We start from the raw sequence: 25,129 nt of genomic DNA, 5'->3' as shown, positions 1-25,129 counted from the left end.
CAATATCTCATGGGAAATGTTCAGTGTTTTTTTATTTTAGAAACTTGAATTAGACGTAATGACCCTGTGTTTTGTTTTGTTCTTTTGGTTCATCTCAGAATGCAAAGTACCTTTTTTCTTCTACTCTGAAATGTGATATGTTCTCTTATTTGAAGTAGAGATAATGCAAGGCTATCATTAATTGCTTTCAGAATTTATATAAAGACATGCTTCAAAAATTTAGTATATTTTATGCCAGATCATGTGTTTTTATTTCCTCTAGATTTAATGTTATAATATCTTCATTTGTCAGCTTCATTTACAACATAGTAATCCTTGAAGAAAATTGTCAGTTTTTGTTTTGTTGGATTTATACTAGTGAAACTCTTTTCCCCCTTTTAGAGTCTTCATTTTCACATTATGTGATCTACAGTTTTCTTCTCTCAAAATAACTTTCACTAAGCATTCATTGGACATTTATTATGTCCTTTTATCAACCATATGCCTTTTTAGATGCTGAAAATAGAAATCTGTAACTATCTAAAATGAGAACCCAGCAGATCCATATGGAATTGTTTATCCTTGTAAAATCTGTAACTGAGGGTTGCATTGTGTTTCTGTCTTGTCTCTTTCTATGTGAATTGTGTTCATGCATGTATTATGTAAGTATGCCTATCTGTGTTCCTCCTCCTTTGTCAGTTACTGTTCTTGCCTTCTTTCTTGTTCTTTACCTGGTTTATTATTTCCAGCCCCACCTCCATGTTTTATTAGCTATAATGTATGGTAATTTATGTATATATTATGTATAGAATATATAATATTCTTATTATTAAATATTTTTATGTGCCCTGTTTTTAATTGCTTTTTATACTACATGTGACATTTAAAATTTATTCCTAAGAATGCTTTTCTCTATTAAAATTTATAAAATATCATTTTTGTTTCTGCAACTTTGATTAATTCACAATTCATATTCTCCTGAAAGTGACCTTCAGCAAAAAACAGTTCCCTCTACTTTGCATAGTAATTGTTTTGTTAGGAGCAAAATAGAACCAAATAGTGTGACCTGACCAAATATGAATATTAAAATATACTATATAATGAAGTTATGATGTTTAAAAACAAAGATCATTTTAGTAAACCTTTTTATTTTTAGCAACTTTAATAAATAAAGAATAATATGAAGCATAGTATAAATAGCATTCATTACTATTTTCTCTTTTACCTGAAGACAGTATAGAGGAAATGAAGGACAGATGCGGGAGCTACAAGATCAGCTTGAAGCTGAGCAGTATTTCTCGGTAAGAATCATTTTTAACACTTGGCTTAAAATAAGATATTTAGTATTTAATGTGAACTGTGACTTTTTTTTAAATGACCGTGAAGCGTTTTTCTCCCCCTTTTTGTGCCCCCATCTCTGCATTTCATTTCTGAATCTGAGTTCGTGCTCTCTGTAAGTTATAAAGAAATGACCATTTTTCTCAAACATTTCTAAAACTGCCATCGAACTAAAGCTATGTGTAAGACTTTGTTAAGGGTTTTGTTTGCCTGGTAGCAAACTTGGGTATTTTCATGTGTGATTCGTGTATGCATGTTCCATTTGCAGGTATACTGCATACAGTTACAGGTATAACTGTGTTCAAAAGATTTTTTGTTTGTTTTAGCTCTCTGTATGCACTTTATGCATCTATTTTGCTTTTTTCTCCATAGAAGTCATTCTAACTCTTATTTGTTGCAGGCCAAGTTAATTTTCACTACTGGCATTGATTAACATTAATAGCTAATGCTTTGAGGTTTTAGTGAAGGTAGTGAAGGCTCTGCAGTTTTGTTTCTTTTGGTTGCCAAGTTTATATGCTACCATTTCAACTTAATATTTACCTAGCTTCTCCATTACGGTTACTGGCAGCTGCTTTTCTGACAAGTCTTATTGCAGTTAAATTAGAGAGTTTGAGCTATGCTGGTGAACATGCCCTAGAAACCAAATGAACAATATTGGAAATAATGATTTATTAATTAATAAAGAATCTGAACACCAGTGCACCTGGGTGGCTCAGTTGGTTAAGCCTCTGACTCTTGGTTTTGGCTCAGATCATGATCTGTCATGAGATTGAGCCTGTGTCAGTCTTGGCAAAGAGTATAGAACTTGCTTGGGGTTCTCTCTTTCCCTTCTCTCTGCCCCTCCCCCATTCATGCTCACTAGCATTCTCTCTCTAAAATAAATAAACTGTAAATGAAAAACATTGGGGCGCCTGGGTGCCTCAGTCAGTTAAGCATCTGACTTTGACTCAGGTCATGATCTCTCGGTTCATGGGTTCGAGCCCCACGTTGGGCTCTGCTGACAGCCAGCTCAGAGCCTGGAGCCTGCTTCAGATTCTGTATCTCCCTCTCTCTCTAACCCTCCCCTGCTCATGCTCTCTCTTTCTCAGAAATAAATAAAAACAGTTTTTAAAAAATTAAAAACTTAAAAAAATAAATGAAAAACATTTTTTAATAAATCTGAACACCATTAGAGCTCTACAGAACTCTCCCATGTTTAGAGCTTTATGCTGTACTCTGCTCATCTCCTACTAAACATGGTAACTTTCTATTTTTTTACTTGTTAGACTATCACTGAAATATGTTTTTAAATTTAAAAAAAAGAATCAGTATTGAAAAGTCTTTCCCTGGGTAGAAATTAACCTTAATCAAAGTGTGTAGTACTGACTTCTGCAAAATAGGCTATGATATCATGCACATTTTTTTTGTCCATATACTTTCACAAAGTAATCATCTGGTGCCTCCACACTTTGGTATGGATGTCAGATGACTTGTGGTATTCATATGGATTCTTGAATTTGCATGTATAAAATGATATATAAATAATAATATACAAATAATAAATAATATATAAAACTTGAGGCTGTCTCTTCTTTCTGATTTGTATCGTTGCTTGTGAGGATTGGATTAAGTATCAGTAAATTTGATCAACTATTATGACCAGATATCTTTAATCTGGTCTTTCAAATCAGAGTATTTTTCTATTTATCCTTTCATTGATTATACATAAAAATTTCAGTATCTGAAGTCCAAGAGATAAAAATTTTGATTTGTAAAAGCAAAATGAAATCTTTCTTTTTAGAAATTGTGAACACTTAGAAACTAAAGCAAGCTGTCACTCCTCCTTTATTTACATTCCCATTGAAATATATATATCTTTAGGGTACCTGGGTGATTCAGTCAGTTAAGCATCTGACTCTTGGTTTCAGTTCATGTCATGATCTTGTAGTTCATGAGTTCAAGGCCCACATCTGGTTCTGCACTGACAGCAAGGAGCCTGTTTAGGATTCTCTGTCTCCCTCTATCTCTCTGCCCCTCCCCAGCTTGCTCTCTCTCTCTCTAGATAGATAGATAGATAGGTAGGTAGGTACCCACCCAGACAGACAGATGGATAGATAAGAAATATATTTTTCTCATAGAGAAGTGCTACTTCTTAGAAGGATAGTTAAGTTTACAGTGTAAAAGTAGTTCTCCACAGATGTTTGCTGGTGCTTACTATTTTTTTTTCTTTTATACTAAAAAGAATAGTTTAAAAAAAGATTGCAGAACTAGAAGTTTACTCTGTAACCATAGCACCCTAACACAATATAGATCTAACACTTGTATCTGTTAAATATTTGTTGATAGAGGGAAGGGTGCCTGAATGGCTCAGTCAGTTAAAATGTCTGCCTTTGGCTCAGGTTACAATCTCACAGTTCATGGGTCTCAAGCCCCATGTTGGGCTATCTGCTCTCTGAGCAGAGCCTGCTTCAGATCCTCTGCCCGCCTCTCTTTCTGCCCCTCCCCTGCTTGTGCACTCTCTCTCTCAAAAATAAAAAAAAAATTTTTAATATTTATTGATAAAATTGGCAAAAGTCAAATGAATTTTGTAAGTAGTCATGTTTTATAAGTATATATTATTTGTGTTTACAGAATTTTGATAAATCTTGTTTGTAGGTATTTTATGTACATCTCTCAATCATCCACTCGATCCCACCCACCAAAAGAGAAGTGGTTTCTCTAGCATTATTCACTTCAAGAATTGATCTTTTTAATGAGCAATGCTTGCTAAGTTTCTTTCTAATGTTTCCCCAAATCAATATAACTTTTGATGTTTTTGAGATATAATTTCTGTATACTTCAGTGTAACCATTATAAGTGTATGTGTTGGTAAGTCTGGACAAATGTGCATGCTGGGTGACTACCACCACAATCAACATATAAAAGTTTTCCTTCACCATAAATTCCCAGTGACCTTTTGCAGTCAATCTTCCCCACTTACCTCTATCTGCAGGTAACCACTGATTTGCTCTCTGTTACTATTGATTATTTTCACCTGTTCTGAGGTTGCATGTACATGGAACCATGCAATATATACTTTTTAGCACCTAGTTTCTTTCCGCAAAATATTTTTTAGGTTTATCATGTTGTTTGTATCAGTAGTCATTCCTTTTTATTGCTCAGTATGGATACTCCACAATTTTTAAAATTCATCTGTTGATGAACCTCTCTGGTGGCTTACAATTTGGAATAAAGCTGCAATGAAAATTCACTTGTAAGATTTTTTACAGATATATACTTAGATTTGTCTTGGGTAAATACTTGGGAGTGGAATTGTTGGGTCATATGTTGTTTAACTTTATAAGAAACTACCAAACTCCTCATAAACACTTATTTCTTCTAATCACTTGTTTTGCAGACACTTTATAAAACCCAGGTAAAGGAACTTAAGGAAGAAATTGAAGAAAAAAACAGAGAAAATTTAAAGAAATTACAGGAACTACAAAATGAAAAGTATGTCCATTTTTATTTAGAATAAGAGTCACTACTATATCATAGCATTCTTACGTTTAAAGATATAGAGTAGATGTGCTTTTATTCTGATGGAAATGGTATAGCAAATCCCATTGGGCAAATTCAGAACAAATCAAACTAAATTTAAGCTAAAATTTCCCTTTATGGTGAAAAAATAATTTAATATGTTAATACTATGGCAGTTGGGTAGAGATTCACTAAACTATGACAGTAAATTGTTTTCAAGGGTCTCTCAATCTTTAAACATCTATTTGTATATAAATAGTTCATGTTGTATTTGCACATCATTATTTTATGCTAGATACAGGTATTTAGGGTCTTCCTCTTAGTATTCTTAGGCATTTAAGTTCCACGTGTGCATGTGTGCTTAGGACCTTAGAAGGAGAAGACCTAACGCTATTTGAGTGTAACAACTTTTCAGAGCTAGGTGGAACAGACACTAGAACCAGTTTTCTGACATTTTTATATTTTCTTTCCATATAGAAATTGTAAAAGTCTGACCATTTTATTATTGAAAAATAAATACATCATTAAAACATGTACAATTTTATGAATTATGTGACAAATATCATTATAATTATCACCCACGAAAGAGACAGAACCTTGCTATCCACTTTAGAAGCCCACTGTATTCCCCCTCTTCATTATGCCTTCTTCCTGCCCACCACTAGGGTAATCACTATCCTGACACTTATTTGTTGAAGGAACTAAATCATTTTTCCTGTATATTTTCCTCAGTTGTGATTTTATTGCTTCTATTTCCACAGTTAGTTGAACATTTTTGTCCTCCTTCGTGCTTCTGGTTAAATCTAGAGCTGCACTGTCCAATATGGTAGCCTCTAGTCTTATATAGCCATTTAAATTTAAGCTTTAATTTATTTAAGTGAAGTTTAAATTTTAGTTTCTCAGGTCTACTAGCCACATTTCAGGTGCTCAACAGTTACATGTGACTCTACCATCTACAATATTGGATAGCATGGGTATATAGAACATTTTATTTTTTTATTTTTTTAATGTTTATTTATTTTTGGGAAAGAGAGTACGAGTGGGAGAGAGGCAGAAAGGGAGGGAGACAGAGAATCCAAAGTAGGCTTCAGGCTCTGAGCTGTCAGCCCAGAGCCTGATGCAGGGCTCAAATTCACAAACCATGAGATCTTGACCTGAGCCGAAGTCTGAGGCTTAACCAACTGAGCCACCCACGTGCCCCAAGAACATTTCTATCCTCATAGAAAGATTTACTGGACATTCCTAATCTGGAGTCTTAGTTATATTCAAATCTGATTGATAGAGGGGGTGAAGACTACCTTATATATAACCTTGTACTGTCTTGTATATAAACTTGTATACTGTCCCTTGCCTTCTTGTGTTGTTAGCAACCATGGACACTCAGTGCTTAGATCTTTAATATATTTAGTGGAATCTAAGGTAGGAGAAAAGGTACATTTTTTCCTGTTTAATCTCTGAGACAGTGGTAGACCCCTATTATATAATCTATTCCCTATCATTTGTATGATATCTACAGTGTACTGTGCAATCCCAGGTTGTGTGCATTCACTATGAAGGGTGTACCCAGTCTACTACATACTATATTGTTTCATAGGGTTGATATATGCTCTTGTTGGATCTATTTAAGAGAAACATTGATCACCAATACTGTGCTAAGTACTATTAGTAAGTTATGGTTCTTACCCTCAAGTATTTCAGAATCTAGTCAGGAGGGAGATATAATTAAGGTAGATATCTATGACAAATTGCTAGGAATTGACAAGGTGGTGTTTTAGAAAGGTGCACTTTTTTTTTTTATTAATGTTTTTTTATTTATTTCTAGGAGAGAGAGAGAGAGAGACAGTGTGAGCAGGGGAGGGTCAGAGAGAGAGGGAGTCACAGACTGAAACAGGCTCCAGGCTCTGAGCTGGCAGTCAGCACAGAGCCCGACGCGGGGCCCAAACCCATGAACCGCGAGATCATGACCCAAGCGAAAATCGGACATTTAACCGACTAAGCCACCCAGGCGCCCCAAGAAAGATGCACTCTTTAGAGTGGAGAATGGATTGGAGTGAGGCAAAACTAGTGGATACAGGAAGTTGAATTATGTAGCCATTGGAAAATCTAGATGTAAAACTTCTTAATGTTTGTTTATTTTGAGAGAGAGAGAGAGTGTGTGTGTGAGAGAGAGAGAAAGAGAGAGAGATCAGGGGAGGGGCAGAAAGAGAAGAAGAGAGAGAAGTGCGGAGTCCAGCGTGGGGCTCAATCTCACAAACCTGAGCGGAAGTCAGGAGTCGGACACTTGACTGACTGAACCACCTAGGTACTCCTAGATGTAAAATTTTAGTGGAAGTTGACAATAAAGGGAAGGCAAATACATGGGGAAAATAGAAGTAGAGGCAATAGGACTTGTAGATATGGGAATATGGGGATAATCATTGGGTAAATTTCAGATGGGTTCTCAAGTGTCTGACCAGGGCATTGGGTTGATGATAGCACTAATCCCTGAATTAAAGAATGCCAAGTTTGTGAAATGAGGGGAGATGAGATTATTTCCATTTCAGACTATTGAGTTTGAGATGCCTATGAGATAATCAAAGAATGGATACCAAGCACTGGGGTTTATTGCTTCAGAGCTCAGAGAAAATATAAGGACTTGAAGCTGATTTGACATTCATTGTATACTGAAGCGGAGAGAGATGAGATTTGTTAAGGTGATTTTATATATCAGAGTTTATAAACTCATGAACCTATGGTACCATACATGTAAGATTTGAAGCTAGTTGGGTACTAGCTCATTGTGTGAGTTGTGAATATTATAATAAACTGAGGAGTTCATATCAGTTCTAACTACTTGCAGTCACATGGTAGCACTGATCGAGTATTTCAAGATCTTGTTTTTCAAGAGAAGCCAGAAATCTGAATTTTTATGTAAAATTTTGGCCCAGATTTAATTGCGTATGGCTGGAGGGAGATAGAGGAACACTTATGTGGACTCATTTGACCCTCTAAGGTAATAAATTGTAACCCCTTATTTAATTTAATTTAAGAAACGTGGCTGCTAAGGTAAGGAGATAAAGATAGAGCACTAGCTGGAGGAGAAGGTGAAAGAGAGCCATTTCTTTTTAAAGATAGCAGAAATTTGAGCGTATTTAAATGCATAGGAAGAAAATCAGAATGGCAAAAGTTACACCCCTATTCATTGATTGAAACAAAATTTCTAACCACTTTCTATGGGCCAGAGACCTTTCTGGGCATTTGGAATACAGCAGTAAACAAGAACAAAGTTCCTGCTTATAATCTTATAAAAATATACTTTTAACTAAGTCAGCCCCTTGATCCCATCCCTTTCTGCCTACTTAAGAACATGACTCCAGTAATCTTTACCTTTCCTACAACAGTTTCTTCCTTTCTGTAGTCATTTTCATTGCATACAGGTAAACGTCTCTAAAAAATAACCATCTTTTAAGCACATATTCACTTCCACCTAACATCATACTTTTCTGCTTCCTTTTGTGTCAAACTTCTTTGAAAAGCGACAAACCAGGGGCGCTTGGGTAACTTTAGTCAGTTGAGCATCCTACTTCAGGTTCAGGTCATGATCTCACCATTTGTGAGTTCAAACTCTGCATGGGGCTCTCTGCTGTCAGCACGGAGCCTGCTTCAGATCTCTGTCCTCCATTTTTTTACCCCTCCACCGCTGTTTCTCTCTCTCAGAAATAAGTATTTTTCAGGTTAGATAGATAGATAGATACATACATACATATATTTTTTTAAAAAGTGACATGCCTGGGCACCTGGGTGACTCAGTCAATTAAGCATTGGATTCTTGATTTCACCTCAGTGAGTCATGATCTCACGAATCTCACAGCACAGAGCCTGCTTACGGTTCTCTCTCGCTCTCTGCTCCTCCCCTGCTCATGCTTTCTCTCTCAAAATAAATAAAACTTTAAAAAAGAGAAAGAAAAGCGACATACCATTTATCTTCAGGTTCTCTTCTCTCTTTCTCCAGCTCATTTTAATCAGACTTTTGCATTCATCACTCTATCAAAACAACGCTTCTCAAGGTCACTGGTGGCTTCCTAACAGTTAAAGACAATAGTCCATTCTCAGCCCTTATCTCATTTAACAGTAGCAGTTGACATAGTCCATTACTCTTTTGATGAACTTTCTTCATTTGGCTTCTGTGACCACCACATGGTATTTTTGTTATTGAACTGGCTACTCTTAACCTCCTTTGCTCCTTTGTCCCTTCCCCTCTCTGAGACCTTTAAAGTTTGGAGGGCCCAAGGGATCACTTCCTCCTCGTTCTCATCCAGTCTCATGGCTTTAAATAGCATCAGTGTGTAAGCACATTCTCCCCTGCATTCCAGCCATCTATTTGACATCTCCACTTGAGTGTTTAATAAGCATCTCATTGGTAACATGTCCAGAAAAAATTCTTAATTCCTTTACTTTGCCAACTTGCTCCTCCCTGTATTACTTATTTTTGTATTAGCAATTCTGTTATTTCCAGTTGTTTAAATAAAAAACCTGAAGTTATCCTAGATTTTTTTCTTATATTCTACATGCAACCCATTAATAATAAGTCTTCCTAGCTATAATTTAAAAGCATATCCAGATTCTAATCAGTTCTCATGACTTGTACCATTTACCAGCCTGATCCAGACCATCTCCAATCTTGATAATTTCAGTAGCCTCCTAATTAATATCCTTTCTGCCATTGTCCCCCTACACTCTGATCTTAATACAGCAGCCGGAATGATCTTTTAAAAACAGAATACTCGAGTAAAACCAAAGTTCCCTATACTATCTTAGAAAGCCTTACAAGATCTATTGTCTCTCCCAGCTTCTCTTAACACATTTCTCACAACTTTCCTTGATCTCTCACTTTGCTCACATTAGCTTCTTTCAGGCCAAACTTCGGGCATTTCTTATTAGATGTTTTTTCCACCTTATCACTTTTCATGTACGCATAGTTCACTCCCTTCCTTCTTATCGCTTCTTACATGTCTTAGCAGAGACGCCCCCTTGATCACCCTATATAAAATACCACATTCACAGCCTCTTCTACCTTTTTTGTTTTATTGTGTTCTCTATGGCATACTGTATATGACTTGCTCATTTTTTAAAATTGCCTGATTTACCACACTAATGTATGCTTCCTGAGGGCAGAGACTTTACTACTTTATGTTTTATTGGTTACTACTGTATGTCTTAATTAGTACAACCATGTCTAGCACATAGTAACTATTTAGTTAAATGTTTGTTAGACAAATGAATGAATACTTTTTTCCTGTAGTTAGTATATGTCTCCCTCTTGAGAGAGGCTTGAGACAGAAAATTTTATTTATATTATTCCTTTATGAAAAAATAGGTGGAAGTCATTCATTCAAACATTTATTGAGCACGTATTATGTATGGGGGAGAGGGTTACAGTTATGACCAAGATAGCTTATTGAGTAGTTCTTCAGGAGAAGCAAGCAAACAGGAGTGATTTGGTCCTGGTCTGAATGTCAATTCCAAAAAAGGTTTAAAGTGTTATTTCCAAGGAGCATTCCTAGAATAATTTACAGTGGTTTACATATCTATTTATAAGTCTTTATAATCTCATTAAATTTCAGAACTAGAAGGGACCTCAAAAATCATTTAGTTTAACTCTAATTTTACAGATCTGATTAAATTGAGTTTTAGGAAATATAAGAAATTTGCCCAGTTTCCTTACCCAATTAGTTAGTGATAGAATTAGGGATAAGGATCTAGGTCTGGCCTCCTGGTTTACAAGCCTATTATTTTTCCCCTGCACCAGGCTATCTTCCATTCTAATCCACAACAAGTCCCTTTTCAAAAGTAGATGATTTGCCATTGCTTTATTAACTTTTCTTAGTTAAGCACAACAGCAAGTACACAATTAAAGAGTTCTTTATTTTTATAGTTTTTCAAAGTCTGAGAGGTTAAATTTATTATTTATATAGACCTTTTTAAGTGGATTCAAATAATGGATTTTATTTAAGCAATAAATAATTATTGTTTAAGTATACTTGTCTTTTTAAGCATATCATTAATTTGGAAGAATAAATGAATTTCTTTATATCCATTTCTCTTATAAATCTGTTGCAGAGAAACTCTTGCTACTCAGTTGGATTTAGCAGAAACAAAAGCTGAGTCTGAGCAGTTGGCTCGAGGGCTTCTGGAAGAACAGTATTTTGAATTGACCCAAGAAAGCAAGAAAGCTGCCTCAAGAAATAGACAAGAGATTACAGATAAAGATCACACGGTTAGCCGGGTAAGTGTGGTTTTTCTGGCAAGGTTTATGACTAAAATTAAATAAAAATAGGTCATATCCTAAGCTGTTAGGGTGAGGTGAATATGTGTGCATGTGCATTTACTTTGACTTTACTTATACACAATGGTTAGTCTGTACTTGTGTATAAAACAGTTTATATAATCCAAAACCATCGTTAATGACTGAGATTCTTATTCAGTATAATGTATTGCTTTCTCTTTCTGGATGTTGATCTTAATATATTCTATGTATGAAAATGCTTAGCTTAAATTTATTTGTTGATATCTCAATATACAACTAATTTTATGGCCAGAATTCTGTAAAGTTCAGAGAAACTATTTCAGGATGAGAAATTCTTTGGATATTTACAAATTAATTATAGAAAACCAGTAATATAATTAACTATTCCCAAATTTACACTATTATCTATATAGATCATGGGAATGAAAGGGAAAGAGTTACATTTTTCTTCTTTTGAAGTTACCATCAAGTGCTCTGGTGTAAGTAGTCTGGGTTTGAGTCTTAGCTTTACCTTGAAGAAATTACATGATCTTGGCAATTTCCTTTAACTTTTCTAAGTCTCAGATTCTTCACCTATATGAGTCTTCATCAATAAAATAGAAATAATACTGGGGCACATGCCTGGCTCAATCAGTAGAGCATGCAACTCTTGATCTCAGGGTTGTGAGTTCAGGCCCCACGTTGGGCATAGAGTTTACTTTAAAAAAAAAAAAGTAGAAATAATACCTATTCCACAAGATTCTTAAGAATGTTAAGTGAAATAATATACATAGAATGGTGAATGAGTAGCACATTACTGAAAGTAAAATGTTTTTAATTGTCATTTTCATCAGCATTATTCAGATGAAGGAATTGAGGCCCAAAAACGTGTGAGTTGCTAAGAGTCACATAGCTAGAAAACTAAATTTAACTTTCCCAAGTTTGTAGTCTAGTTCTCCTTCCATTACATTTTTTTCTTCCTTACACACACACACACACGCGCGCGCGCACACACGCACGCACGCTGAAATAATTTTTAGAAGCTAACAGTTGTTTTAAAATATTTTGAATTTCATTATATCAGCATATGTTAAACCTTTGGAAACCAGACATTTTCATAATAAAGCAACATCTGACCTGTCTTCATCTATGGAGAATGTGAAGTATTTTTTTTAAGGTTACTGTTTTAAATAAGAGACTAGCAAAGTGAATGTAGCTTAAACTTTTGTGTGTTTTATTAAGCTTGAAGAAACAAACAGCATGCTAACCAAAGAAAATGAATTATTAAGAAAAGAAAATGAAGAACTAACTGATAACATGAGGAGGACAGAGGAAGGTATGTAAGGTTTTTTGTTTTGTTTTAATTTTAATATCTAATCAAGTTCACAGGTAAATCTTTAGCTCTTTATATTGTGTATTAGGTTTTTGAAATATTTGTTTTCATATGTTAAAGTGGCTTTTATAGCCTTAAGAATTATCTTAGTAGAAATTAAATGTTCTCATCTCAGAAAATGTTAAAAATATGAGGTAATGGATGTGTTAATTAACTTGATGGAAGAATCCTGTCACAATGTTTACATGTATCAAATCATCATATTGTATTACTTGTATATCTTACAAATTTATTTGTCAATTATACCTCAGTAAAACTGAACAAAAAAGAATTATCTTAATGAATTTACTAAAAGTTATAATGTGTATACTAACTTGCATAATTAAGAACATTATTAATTTTGAATGCAGAAATTTAATGTCCTATAATAACACTTTATAATTTGTTAACAGAATATAAGCTGAAGAAAGAGGAAGAGATCAATAATCTTAAGGCTGCCTATGAAAAGAATATCAGTACAGAAAGAACCCTTAAAACACAGGTATACATTCTCAGGCTTTTCTATATGTATGTATTTGAGTATCATATATTCAGAAGCTAATATTTGCTCTTTGTGAACTTTTTCTTTTTTTTTCTTTCATAGTTTATTCAAGTTGGTTTCCATATAACACCCAGTGCTCATCCCAACAAGTGCCCTCTTCCATGCCCATCACCCCCCCTTCCCCTCATCCCCACCCCCATCAGCCCTCAGTTCTCAGTATTCAGGAGTCTCTCATGGTTTGCCTCCCTCCCTCTCCCCAACTATTTTTTCCCCTTATTCTCCCCCATGGTCCTCTGTTAAGTTTCTCCTGTTCCACTTATAAGTGAAAACATATGGTATCTGTCCTTCTCTGCCTGACTTATTTTGCTCAGCATAACACCCTCAAGTTCCTTCCATATTGCTACAAATAGCCAAATTTTACCTTCTTTCTGTTTGCCATGTAGTATCCCATTTTATAGACAACCACATCTTCTTGATCCATTCATCATGGACACTTAGGCTCTTTCCATGATATGACTATTGTTGAAAGTGCTGCTATGAACATTGGGGTACATGTGCCCCTATGCATCAACACTCCTGTATCCCTTGGGTAAATTCCTAGCGGTGCTTTTGCTAGGTCATAGGGAAATTCTTTAGTTAAATTTTTTGAGGATCCTCCACTCTTGTTTTCCAGACGGGCTGCACCAGTTTACATTCCCACCAACAGTGTAGGAGGGTGCCCGTTTCTCCACATCCTCACCAGCATCAGAGTCCTCTGATTTGTTCATTTTAGCCACTATGACCGGTGAGAGGTGGTATCTCAGTATGGTTTTGATTTGTATTTCCCTGATGATGAGGGACGCTGAGCATCATTTCATGTGTCCGTTGGCCATCTGCATGTCCTCTTTGGAGAAGTTTCTATTCATGTTTTCTCCCCATTTTTTCACTGGATTATTTGTTTTTTGGGTATGGAGTTTGGTGAGTTCCTTATAGATTTTGGGTACGAGCCCTTTATCTGATGTCATTTTAGGCTATCTTTTCCCATTCATTCAGTTGCCCATTAGTTTATTGATTGTTTCCTTTGCTGTGCAGAAGCTTTTGATCTTGATGAGGTCCCAGTAGTTCATTTTTGCTCCTGAATCACTTGCCATTGACAATGTGTCAAGTAAGAAATTGCTGCGTTTGAGGTCAAGGAAGTTGTTTCCTGCTTTCTCCTCTAGGGTTTTGATAGTTTCTTGTCTCACAATCAGGTCCTTCATCCATTTTGAGTTTATTTTTGTGTATGGTGTAAGAAGGTGATCTAGTTTCATTGTTTTCCACATTGCTGTCCAGTCCTCCCAGCATCGTTAGAGTGGCTGTCTTTTTTTCCATTGTATACTCTTTCCTGCTTTGTCAAAGATTAATTGGCCATCCATTTGTGGGTCCCATTCTGAGTTCTCTATTCTATTCCATTGGTCTATGTGTCTGTTTTTGTGCCAATACCATACTCTCTGGATGATTACAGCTTTGTATTAGAGGCTAAAGTCTGGGATGGTGATACCTCCCATTTTGGTTTTCTTCTTCAGTATTACTTTGGCTATTTGGGGTCTTTTGTGGTTCCATACAAATTTTAGGATAGTTTGTTCTAGCTTTGAGAAGAATACTGGTGCAATTTTGATTGGGATTGCATTGAATGTGTAGATTGATTTGGGTAGTTTGACATCTTAACAATATTTATTCCAATCCATGAGCATGGAATGTTTTTCCAATTCTTTGTGTCTTCTTCAATTTCCTTCATAAGTTTTCTATAGTTCTCATCATACAGATCTCTTATATCTTTGGTTAGGTTTATTCCTAGGTACTTTATGTTTTTTTGTGCAATTGTGAATGGGATCAGTTTATTTCTTTCTGTTGCTTCACTATTGGTGTATAAAAATGCAACCAATTTCTGTATGTTGATTTTGTACCCTGCAACTTGGCTGAATTCTTGGATCAGTTCTAGTAGGCTTCTGGTCGAGTCTGTTGGGTTTTCTATGTAGAGTATCATGTCATCTGCAAAAAGTGAACGTTTGACTTCTTTGCCAGTTCTGATGCATTTGATTTCCTTTTGCTGTCTGATTGCTGATGCTAGGACTTCCAGCACTATGTTAAACAACAGTGGTGAGAGTGGACATCCTGTCGTGTTCCTGATCTCAGGGGGAAAGCTCTCAGTTTTTCCCCACTGAGGATGGTATTAGCTGTGGGCTTCTCATAAATGGCTTTTATGATGTTTAAGTAAGTTCCTTCTATCCCGACTTTCTCGAGGGTCTTTATTAAGAAGGCATGCTGTATTTTGTCAAATGATTTTTCTGCATCTATCGACAGGATCATATGGTTTTTATCTTTTCTTTTGTTAATGTGATGTATCACATTGATTGATTTGCGAATATTGAACCAGCCCTGTAACCCAGGAATGAATCCCACTTGATCATGGTGGGTAATTCTTTTCATGGGCGTTGAATTCGATTTGCAAGTGTCTTATTGAGGATTTCTGCATCTGTATTCATCAAGGATATAGGCCTGTAGTTCTCTTTTTTTGCTGGGTCTCTGTCTGGTTTGGGGATCAAAGTGATGCTGGCTTTGTAGAAAGAGTCTGGAAGTTGTCCTTCGATTTCTATTTTTTGCAATAGCTTGAGAAGAATGAGTATAAACTCTGCTTTAAATGTCTGGTAGCATTCCCCAGGGAACCNATGTTTAAGTAAGTTCCTTCTATCCCGACTTTCTCGAGGGTCTTTATTAAGAAGGCATGCTGTATTTTGTCAAATGATTTTTCTGCATCTATCGACAGGATCATATGGTTTTTATCTTTTCTTTTGTTAATGTGATGTATCACATTGATTGATTTGCGAATATTGAACCAGCCCTGTAACCCAGGAATGAATCCCACTTGATCATGGTGGGTAATTCTTTTCATGGGCGTTGAATTCGATTTGCAAGTGTCTTATTGAGGATTTCTGCATCTGTATTCATCAAGGATATAGGCCTGTAGTTCTCTTTTTTTGCTGGGTCTCTGTCTGGTTTGGGGATCAAAGTGATGCTGGCTTTGTAGAAAGAGTCTGGAAGTTGTCCTTCGATTTCTATTTTTTGCAATAGCTTGAGAAGAATGAGTATAAACTCTGCTTTAAATGTCTGGTAGCATTCCCCAGGGAACCTATTTGGCCCAGGGCTCTTATTTGTTGAGAGATTTTTGATAACTGATTCCATTTCTTCATTAGTTATGGGTCTGTTCAGATTTTCTGTCTCTTCCTGTTTGAATTTTGGTAGTGCGTGTGTGTTTAGGAATTTGTCCATTTCTTCTAGTATTTTTCTAGATTTTTCTAATTTTTTCTAATTTTTCATAGTATTCCTTCTAATTTTTCATAGTATTCCTTCATAATTGCTTGTATTTCTGGGGGATTGGTTGTAATAAATCCATTTCATTCATGATTTTTTTCTATTTGGATGTGCTCTCTTTTCTTTTTGAGAAGCCTGGCTAGGGGTTTATCAATTTTGTTTATTTTTTCAAAAACCAACTCTTGGTTTCATTGATCTGTTCAACTGTTGTTTTGGATTCTGTATTGTTTATTTCTGCCCTGATCTTTATTATATCTTTTCTTCTGCTAGGTTTGGGGTGCTCTTGCTGCTATGGTTTTAGTTCCTTTAGGTGTGCTGTTAAATTTTGTATTTGCACTTTCTCTAGTTTCTTGAAGTAGGCCTGGAGTGCAATGTACTTTCCTCTTAGGACTGCCTTTGTTGCATCCCAAAGAGTTTGGATTGTTGTGTTTTCATTTTCGTTTCTTTCTATTTATTTTTTAATTTTTTTTCTAATTGCCTGTTTTGCCCATTCATCCTTTAGTAGGGTGTTCTTTAACCTCTATGTTTTTGGAGGTTTTCCAGACTTTTTCCTATGATTGATTTCAAGTTTCATACCATTGTGATCTGAAAGTGTGGATGGTGTGATCTCAATTCTTTTATATATATTGAGAGCTGCTTTATATCCCAGTACGTGATCTATCTTGGAGAATGTGCTATGTGCACTTGAGAAGAAAGTGAATTCCATGGCCTCAGGATGTAGCGTTCTAAATATATCTGTAAAATCCATCTGGTCCAGTGTGTCGTTCAGGTCCATTGTTTCCTTAGTATTTTCCTGTCTAGTTCTATCCATTGCTGTAAGTGGAGTATTAGAGTCCCCTGCTATTAGCACATTCTTATCCATAAGATTGTTTCTATTTGTGATTAATTGTTTTATGTATTTGGGTCCTCCTGGATTTTGGTGTGTAGACTTTTATAATTGTTAGCTCTTCCGGATGGATAGACCCTGTAATTATTATATAATCCCTTCTTCATATGTTGTTACTGCCTTTACTTTAAAGTCCAGTTTGTCCAATATAAATATGGCTACTCCAGCTTTCTTTTGACTTCCAATAGCATGATAGATATTTCTCCATCCCTTTACTTTCAATCTGAAGGTGTCCTCAGGTCTAAAATGAGTCTCTTGTAGACAGCTAATAGATGGATTTTGTTTTTTTTTATCCATTCTGCTACCCTGTGTCTTTTGATTGGAGCATTTAGTCCATTTACATTCAGTGTTATTATTGAAAAATTGGGGTTTAGAGTCATTGTGTTCTTTGTAGGATTCATGTTTGTGGTGGTGTCTCTGGTACCTTGTGTTCAACATTTCCCTCATAGAGTCCCTCTCAGGATTTCTTATAGGGCTGGTTTAGTGATGATGAATTCTTTCAATTTTTGTTTATTTGGGAAGACTTTTATCTTTCCTTCTATTCTGAATGACAGGCTTGCTGGATAGAGGATTCTTGGCTGCATATTTTTTCTGTTCATCACATTGAAGATTTTCTGCCATTCCTTCCTGGCCTGCCAAGTTTCAGTAGATAGGCCTGCAACTACTCTGATAGGTCTCCCTTTGTATGGTAGGGCCCCTTTCAGAATTCTCTCTTTGTCCTTATATTTTGCCAGTTTCACTATGATATGTTGTGTAGAAGATTGATTCGAGTTATGTCTGAGGGGAGTTCTTTGTGCCTCTTGGATTTCAATGTCTGTTTCCTTCCCCAGGTTGGGGGAAGTTCTCAGATATAATTTGTTCAACTATCCCTTCAGCTCCTTTTTCTCTCTTCTTCTTCTTCTGGAATTCCTATGATATGGATATTGTTCCATTTGATTCCATCACTCAGTTCTCGAATTTTCCTTTCACGCTCCTGGATCTCTCTTTTTCTTGGCTTCCTCTCTTTCTATAATTGTGTCTTCTAATTCACCTATTCTCCTCTCTGCCTCTTCAATTCATGCAGTGGCCACCGTAATAAAATGTTATTCACTTCATTTATAGCATTTTTTAATTTATCACAACATTTTTAAGGTCCATAATCTTTGTAGCAGTAGCTTCTCTGATGTCTTCCATGCCTTTTTCAAACCCAACAATTAATATTATGACTATTGTTGTAACTTCTTGGTCATTTATGTTGCTTGTATCTGTTTTGAGCAGTTCTTTAGCTCTCCTTTCTTCCTGGAATTTCTTTAGAGGAGAGTTCTTCCGTTTCGTCATTTTGGCTATCTTTCTGTTTCTTGTAACTTTTAGAAGTTTGTTATGTGCTCTGGCCCTGCGAGTTCTGCTTTATTAAAGGAAGCTCATTGACTGTCCATGGCCTGTTCTTCAGGAAGTGTTCTTTTAATGATGTCCCTTGGCCTCTTTTGTTGTGCCTTTGGTTATTTTATTTCCCTACCCGTAGTGACATTTGGGACTCTCCGCCATGTATACTTTGGCTTATTTCTTGAGGTAGTCCTGAAAAAGAAAACAGACAAACACAGGGAACAAAAGCACGCAGACACACAGACCACTCAAACAAATGAGCAAACCAAAAGGGTGGGGGGGAAGAAACAAACCAAAACAACAGAAGACAAAGGACAGTCTAAAAGCCTAAAACCAGAAATCCCAGCTACAAATAAAGAGCAGGGTGGTAGCAGTGCTGATGGAAGAGCCTATACAAAGAGAGAAATGACAGGGGTGGGGAGAAAGAAAAATTGAACACTGACCAGTCAGAGAGACTAAAAGGCTTAATTCAGAGAGAGAAAGAGAATATGGTAGGAGGCAAAGAGAAAGAAACGAAGACCCAAAGAAACTATATAGTCTGATTATTCCACAGAGAGAGAGAGAGAGAGGGAGGTAACGATGGAGGTGTAGTATAGGCATTAAGAGAATGGATTACATGTGACTGTTTAAGTAAACTAATGACCAGAGTGCCGAGTCCAGCAGAGGGGAGAGATAAGAATGATATAAGGGAAAATATATCTGAATAGCATAATTGATCTAGCGTTAATCATGGCAATACATCAATGTTGGTCTTGACCCAGGCTCTGGTTAAAAAAAAGAAAAAAAAAGCTCTCCAGTGCAAATGAGCGTGGTTTGGTGTAGGCAGGTCTTGCCTCCACTGCAGGTCCACTGGGCTGCTCCCTGAGGCCCCACCTTGGTGGTTGTGGGGACACAAAATGGCGGCACCCCAGTCCCTTCTCTGAACCAGGCATTCCAAATTACTGTTTTGGGTCCAGTCTCCCTGTGCCTCAGGCTAGCCAAGGTGGGCCGTATTCTGTGTCCCAAGCCCTGCCCTGGTTCCAGATCTTAGTCCGTGCACTTTATTGATACCGCCAGAAATGTAATCCCATAGACCGGGCCTCTTCTTAACCGGGGAGGGTATCAAATAGTGGGATCAGGGAAGCATTTTCTCCTGACGCCACCTGGGATCGGGGCACGCAGCCCAAAGAAAGTGCCACAGCTAAAGTTAGGATCTCTCTCACAATGCCCTGTGGTTAGAGATGGGATGATAGGATCCCTCTTCATCCCGGGATGAGGTTTTTCTCTATTCCAGGTAGGTTTATGAGCAATTTTAGCCAATCTTTCTCTTCCCTCATCTCTCCATGGCTCTCGGTGTAGGGGGCTCCCTTGCCTTCATACCTCTGGGTCCCAGCCCATTTTTATCTTACCTAGTTCGCAATCATGCACCTATGAGGCTGTCTTCTTAGTGGACTCTGCCTTTTTTCCTACCAGACTCTTACAGTTCAGTGTCCTGTGGCTTCAGGCCTTCCTTGTTTGAGAGATGCAGGCGAGCGAAATGTACTCCCTACTTCTCCACCATCTTGCCTCACCCTGAACTTTTTCTTAAAACTTAGGTTATAATGTTCAATCTTTTCATTGGAACAAATAATGTAATATTCTTTCTTCATTAAATATAGAAGACTTTTTCAGGAATTTGGATTTTAATTGAGTTCAGAAAGTAGCTTGTCTATTTATTTGACTAGTAAGAACATGTTTAGAGTCTACAAAAGACCTATAATTGACAGTAGGAAAATTCATTGAAGAGAAAACACTTGACTAAAGCCAATAGAGAAGAACTGGGAGTAAGTAAGAAACTATAGGGGTGGCTGTATCATTTTGCTATATATTTAATGATGCAGCTAGATCACGTTTTTACTAAAACTTGACATCTTGTCATTTTACTAATACAGTATTTTAAATTCTTCATAAGGTACTTTGTACCCCAGTTGCTTTATATTGTAAAATAAATATATTTTTTTTACTTTTTATTAAACAATTATAATAGCTTCTTTACCACTTATCTACTGTCCCTCTCAGTTTTTCATGTTGCAACTAGATTAATCCTTCAAAAATGTACTTAATATCTGTTGAAAATCCTTCAGTAGAAGGATTGTACTTACTTTTATATCAAAACCTATACCATGAAGAAAAGAATTGACATTTAGTACATAAAAATTCAAGTCTATGGAGCCCAAAACAACATAAGTTGAAAGAAAACAAAGAAGAATATTTAAAACAAGTGTAGATAAATATAAATAAAAGAGCTTCCAGAAATAAGAAAAAGACCATCTAGTATGAAAAAATAAGGTACATTTGAGAAATAAAAGAATTTTAAAAAGCTCACCCATAACCATTAGAAATAGAAATTAAAGCAATAATGAGGTATCTTTTTGACAAATGGACACATTTAAATGAGAGAGATATAATACTCCTCTTTAGCAAGAATATAGAGAAATTTGTGTAGTTTCTGAGGGAGTAAACCATGAGAACAATTAACAGAATAATATCTTTTAATGTGCATATTCTTTGGCCCAGTAACTGCACATTTACAAATTTATCCTGTGTAAATAACTCCATAAATGCTCAGAAGGACACATGCAAATGTAATTACAGCAACAACATTAAAAAAATTGTTTTTTAATGTTCATTCATTTTTGAGACACAGAGAGCATGAGTAGAGGAGGGGCAGAGAGAGAGGGAGACACAGAATCCAAAGCAGGCTCCAGGCTCTTGGCTGAAACCCATGAACCATGAGACCATGACTCACTGAGCCACCCAGGGCACCCCTACAGCAACAACATTTTAAAAAAATGTTTTCTAATGTTTATTTTTGAGAGAGAGAGAGAGTAAGCTTTTGCGGGAGGTGCAGAGAGAGAAAGAGAGACACAGAATCGGAAGCAGGCTCCAGGCTCTGAGCTGTTAACACAGAGCCTGACACAGTCTTGAACTCATGGACCACGAGATCATGACCTAAGCTGAAGTCGGACCCTTAACCAACTGAGCTACCCAGGCACTCCACAACATTGTTTTTAATGGTGAAAAATAAAAATAACCCAACCACGCATCAGCATAGTATTGATAAACCATAATATATCCATAGGATACAATGCAAAAGAGCCATTAAAAATAAATGAAATAGGCCTATATGTAATGACATGGGGTAATTAGATTTCCCATGATATATGATATAGTAGTCAATTTAAAAAGCAAGTTACAACACAATGTATAGCATGATTCCATTTTTTTATTTAAATATACATGTAATCAGCTTATATATGTAAGGAAAAGTTTTAAAGGATATACACCCAGCAGACTGAATGAAGAGACTTTAGCAGAAGTGCTCTTTGATGGGTGATACTACGAGGGTTTTTCACTTTCTTCATAATATAGTTCTGTATTTTATTTTTCTTGTAATAAATATGTTAGATTTACTATTAAGAAAAAACCAATATGCATTATGAGTTCAATGAAATAAGCATTTACTCTCTAGGGTCCTCATCCTAGATAGGACTAAATGTATATGGAAATGATCATAGCTAGGGCTTTTTTTCTGTTTTAATGGAAAAATCTGTGGGTGTTTTTTTTTTAAACATAATTGCAGAAAATACCATGACTTATTGTTTTAGTTTATGTAGCTTAATTTCACATGCTTTTAACACTTCTTCTAACTTCTAATATGTTCTTTCCTTCTGGCAAAAGGGATTAGCCTCAACTAACATTTACATTTACGTTCCGTCTTACATTCAAAATGGGCTCAGTGTGGCCTAGTCACACTGCTTACTTACCTACTTGTCCAAAGGAAAAAAATTATCTTGGGCATTTTTGCCTGTGAGTGGTTTCATCTGATTGTAATGCCATCCTTGATGCATCTCTTTAATACTACTTCTTCTTTTCTTATCCAACTCCTATTTGTCTTTTTGAGAAACATACCTGATGGGGCACCTGGGTGGCTCAGTCAGTTAAGCGTCCGACATCGGCTCAGGTCGTGATCTCACTGTTCATGGGTTCAAGCCCCACAACAGGCTCTGTGCTGACAGCTAGCTCAGAGCCTGGAGACTGCTTCGAATTCTGTGACTCCCTCTTTCTCTGACCCTCCCCTTCTCACACTGTCTCTCTCACTCTCTCATAAATTAAAAAAAAGAAAAAGAAAATGTTAAAAAAAGAAAGAAAGAAACATACGTGGACACATGCAGGTACACCAGGAAGCCATCCATGACTTCCCCAGGTCTCAGTTTGGTACTGCTCCCATAGCACCTTTGTTAGCCTCTTTTAACTTACCACTCTGTACTGTAATGCTTGCTTGTCTGGGTTGTCAGGTATGAGGCATAGCGGTATTTTCTGTTTTTATATCTAGTGCCTATCAAAGTGCCTATATACAGTATAATTGCTGAATAATTATTGAACAACAAATGGATTTTTACAAGTCTGTCTGCTTCTTAAATTTGAACAATGAGATAAAACAATAATAGTTACTTGTGCTACCAGTTATGCTCCAACCTTAGTAGGTTCTTCTGATTTTTTATCACAGAATAGTCCTTCCTGATATGGAGTAAGAAAATACACTTTTAGTGGAGATTTAAATCAGATGGTTCCAACATAGATCCTTATTTAATGATATTTTAATATTTGAATAGGCTGTTAACAAGTTGGCAGAAATAATGAATCGGAAGGATTTTAAAATTGATAGAAAGAAAGCTAATACACAAGATTTGAGAAAGAAAGAAAAGGAAAATCGAAAGCTTCAACTGGAACTCAATCAAGAAAGAGAGAAATTCAACCAGATGGTGGTGAAACATCAGAAGGAACTGAACGACATGCAAGCGGTAGGGTGTGTGTGTGTGTGTGTGTGTGTGTGTGTGTGTGTGTGTAGGATTATTTTCTGAATTTGTTATTTCTGTTTATACTTATTATCTATTGATCTTCTCTACATATTTTTAGTATAAAAATGCATATTCAGTTGTATACTTTTCCGCAGTTTGATCATTATTATTCCAATATGAACCATGATCTTGAAGAACTAGAATGGTACTCCATTGCCTATTAACCGTGATAATTTTACCTATTACCTTTTGCTTAATTAGAGATTCTCCTTTGAGAAAATTAAAACAAAAAGGTTTGCCTCTTTGTTTTTTGATTAAAATTGAGATATGACTGGTATAGTGTTAACTACAGTTAAGTTAGAGGATTTGAAGTATTGTAGATTTTTTGTTTTCTCTAATCAGGACTCATTTTTCTGAAATCAAAATATCAAACTCAAAATTTTTTTTATATTTCCTGGCCTGTTAATAGCACAAAATTGAGAACATGGTGTTTGGTCCTAGATTGACTTGGATATAAGTACTGACTCTGTCATTTATGGTTTTACCATCCTGAGAAGCTTTCCATATTTTTTAAACTGTTTCATTTGGAGTCATAAAAGCATTTCCTATTGTTCTAACAAGTGTTTGGTTTTTGTGTTTTGATTCTTTACATTTAAAAAATAAAAACAGGGGTGCCTGGTTGATTTAGTTGGTTAAGTGTCCGACTTGGGCTCAGGTCATGATCTCACCACTTGTGGGTTCGAGCCCTGAGTCGGGCTCTCTGCTGACAGCTAGCTCAGAGCCTGTAGCCTGCTTTGGATTCTCTATCTCCCTCTCTTTCTGACCCTCCCCTGCTCACGCTGTCTCTCTCTCTCTTAGAAATAAAACATTTAAAATTTTTTAAATGAAAACAAAAAATGTTTTGAAAGCAAGGAGAAAAGGAGTTTACCAAGCAGTGTATTAACTGAGGAAGAGAAGTTGCAGTTTTACAATTTTATCAAAATCTGTGGTAGTAAACGTTCATGAAGTTTACACTAATTTTTTAGTATTAGCAGTTTGGGGTTCTTTATAGTTCCATTAATTCTTAATTTTTAATGTTGGAAATTTGATTTTGATTTTTTTTAATGTTATTTTGGTATTTTTCAAAAATAGCAATTGGTAGAAGAATGTACACATAAGAATGAGCTTCAGATGCAGTTGGCTAGCAAAGAGAGTGATATTGAGCAATTGCGTGCTAAACTTTTGGACCTTTCGGATTCTACAAGTGTTACCAGTTTTCCTAGTGCTGATGAAACTGATGGAAACCTTCCAGGTAAGAATATTTCTGTTATTTCATTCAGGTTTGCTTAAATGTCACAGAAATTAATGTATGTTTCTTTCATTTAGGTTTCTCCTTGTCATTTTCTTTTCCCCATGGATACTTAAGAAGAAATTTATGCTTCTGTTAGTCAAAGTCTGATTATGTTTGCATTTTATAGAATAAAAACAGTCAAAAGGAATTTTAGGCTCTTAAAATAATCCTGAGAGGCTCTACCTGAATAGAAATCTGAAGAACTTTGTGAACCAAAAACAGCCTAACTGCATGGTGAAAGTTGGAGCTGCTGCTTATACTCTCACTATTTAAAGAAAATTATATGTGTTTTCATGAGTAGCAGCTCATTAATGTTATGTGGGGTTTTTTGTTTTTGTGTATTTCTGTGCAGAAACTAAGAACTGTACTTAATAATCAGAACCATAGCAGCCTAAATAGAGACCTTTCTAAAGTATTAGTGGATAAACTTTGGTCAGACTTTAAGCT

General features: G+C 36.0%; 1 protein-coding gene across 2 annotated transcripts in view; it reads left to right on the top strand.

Moving 5' to 3' along the window:
- Positions 1-25,129, top strand: part of ROCK1 (Rho associated coiled-coil containing protein kinase 1) — a 169,406-nt gene that overhangs the window by 128,415 nt on the left and 15,862 nt on the right. For both annotated transcript variants that reach the window (XM_077778069.1, XM_077778068.1), the window contains exons 21-27: positions 1,211-1,280; positions 4,694-4,788; positions 10,915-11,080; positions 12,323-12,416; positions 12,866-12,954; positions 23,167-23,355; positions 24,484-24,643. In XM_077778069.1, the coding sequence (XP_077634195.1) occupies positions 1,211-1,280; positions 4,694-4,788; positions 10,915-11,080; positions 12,323-12,416; positions 12,866-12,954; positions 23,167-23,355; positions 24,484-24,643 (863 nt within the window). The remainder of the gene's footprint in view (positions 1-1,210; positions 1,281-4,693; positions 4,789-10,914; positions 11,081-12,322; positions 12,417-12,865; positions 12,955-23,166; positions 23,356-24,483; positions 24,644-25,129) is intronic.

This window comes from Crocuta crocuta, unplaced genomic scaffold (assembly GCF_008692635.1).
Source record: "Crocuta crocuta isolate KB4526 unplaced genomic scaffold, BGI_CrCroc_1.0 scaffold26, whole genome shotgun sequence".
Taxonomy (NCBI): domain Eukaryota; kingdom Metazoa; phylum Chordata; class Mammalia; order Carnivora; family Hyaenidae; genus Crocuta; species Crocuta crocuta.
Note: the sequence above shows the minus strand (reverse complement) of the source record. Positions and strands in the feature narration are given on the sequence as shown.